Source organism: Histoplasma capsulatum, genomic scaffold, assembly GCF_000149585.1.
Source record: "Histoplasma capsulatum NAm1 scaffold_1 genomic scaffold, whole genome shotgun sequence".
NCBI lineage: Eukaryota > Fungi > Ascomycota > Eurotiomycetes > Onygenales > Ajellomycetaceae > Histoplasma > Histoplasma mississippiense.
This window is the reverse complement of record NW_001813982.1, coordinates 3,716,242-3,718,288: the sequence shown is the minus strand read 5'-3', so window position 1 is coordinate 3,718,288 and position 2,047 is coordinate 3,716,242. Positions and strand designations below refer to the sequence as shown.

Here is a 2,047-nt window from a genome sequence, read left to right as displayed (position 1 = left end):
TACATATACTGAATTCCGTCTGATGGTCCCTCCGGCAAATCGTAACATATTTCAATTGGGTCTTATTGATCTTTTTTGTGTCATTGGACTGATTTTTTTCTCTCTTCTCGTAGAACGATAGAAGAGATTGGTTTTGAATTCCGTCTAACCATATCCGTTTTATGTTTACAGCAAGTGGATTTTCTTGCTTTTTTCCCTTTCACAACTGCTGGCACCGCTGCTGCTCGCTGTAGCTGAGGGCAATCCAAAACCTCCCCATCCACCCGCTTCAACAATAACAGAATACGAACAATATCAATTCCATCGATATCGATCAATCGATCCTCCAGAAGGACATACAATAAAATAACATTCTTTCATCATGGCTCCCTCGTTGAGAGACCATGCGTCGTTCGTTCGCCCTGCCACCAGGGACCGTCCCATGACGCGGGACCAGGGAGACAACTCCCTTGTCATCCCCAGCCGAACTTCCTCGCTTCATTCTCGAATCACTCAGCCCATTCCTTCGACGTTGAATATGAAACCAGCTCAACAAACTCCTAAAACTCTCACCCATGCCTACATGGTCTGTGGCGTTGGCCGCGAGCCTTCACAATGGGTGAAGGCTCCCCCTCCCGCTCAGGGAAAGATTGGACATATGAAAGGCGCAGTTGGTCAGTTCTGGCTACCTGAGATTTTGGGAAGCAGTCCCAGACTAGAGCAGGATAACGAGATTGCGAGAGCGTTGCATTCGGCTATGAGGGTAAGTACCGTTGGGAACTTTCTAATATAGTCCTTGAGACATCATGGACAGGACCAATCCCATTCATCTATCTAGATTGGAACTGGAACTTGAACTGATCTCTATATTTCTATAGGCTTGTTTCCCTCACGATGTTGAAATCTGCACTGGCAAAAGCCAACCTCATTGTGTACATCATTCTTTCGTTCTCCAGCAAGATTCTTCTCACACTCTTTACGGTATTGCGCTGCGTGTATGGTCTCGAGCAGATGAAAAACGTGCGGAGACCATTCGCGAGCTACGTAAGAAAACGGAGTCGGATTTCTATGACACCCCAGATGAAACATACTGGATTCCATACTGCCTCAGTTTCTTATCTAGATATCCCCTCTACGACTTACTGGGCGATTACCTCCGTGGCATGTGGATCCACTGGAACAAGGCTACCAATCTCTTCCACGCAGAAGAAGTATCCCGCATTCTCAGCTTCCCAGCACCACGACTCAATGACTTGGTTCGGATTGACATGAAGGATTATGCATTGTGCTACCAATTTCCTTCCTCGCAAACTGGGTACCAAAATTTTTCTATGTGGCCTTTATTCAATTGTTTGTCTATTCCAAACATCGTTGGTGTTATCGAAGCCGCTGTCTCGCCCACTCGCCGTATAATCTTCGTCAGTCATTACCCAGCCATGCTCACAGTAGCCGCCGAAACGATTCGATTCTGCGTCCGCGTCTACGAATGGAGTGGCCTCTACTGCCCAGTTGTCCATGCCCGCCACGCAAAGGAGCTCGTCCAAGAGCCGGGTCCATACATACTTGGTGTTACTGCGGAATGCAAAACCCTGTTTACAGCTCCATCTGATGCACTCGTGGTCGATTTGGATCGCAACTTTGTATTGACTTCTAGCCCTCCAAGCATTTTGACCGCAGGGCAGAGAACCAAAATGATCAACCGATTGACTCAGTCCCTCAATGGGGACGTCACCCAATCCGGTGTTCCTCAGCACCTCCGATCAGCCTACGGCGGGGGTAAATTGATTCCAGCTGGTCAGATCATTGTTATGCGAGGTGAGGTTGAGAGCGTTCAGGATCCAGATTGGTGGAATCAGGATGGTGTCATGGCAGTAATGGACCACGTCTGCGAAAAATTGGTAGGTTTTGTCTTTGATTTTGTGGAAAGCTTTTCTTTACCAGCCGCAATACTAACTACATTATAGGGCCGGAACACCGGAGTAAAAGCACTCTTTGGAGGATCTGTAAAAAAGCCACCGATGACTGAAGTGTCGATGAGACACTGAACGAAATCGTTCGTGAGCGCAAC

General features: G+C 47.6%; 1 protein-coding gene across 1 annotated transcript; it reads left to right on the top strand.

The window, feature by feature from the left end:
• Nucleotides 1–361: 361 nt before the first annotated feature.
• Nucleotides 362–2,024, top strand: HCAG_01061 (predicted protein; the record flags this gene model as incomplete). Its single annotated transcript, XM_001543965.1, has 3 exons — nucleotides 362–742; nucleotides 858–1,877; nucleotides 1,944–2,024. 3 exons carry the CDS (start codon nucleotides 362–364, stop codon nucleotides 2,022–2,024), a joined length of 1,482 nt encoding a protein of 493 aa, XP_001544015.1.
• Nucleotides 2,025–2,047: the final 23 nt, after the last annotated feature.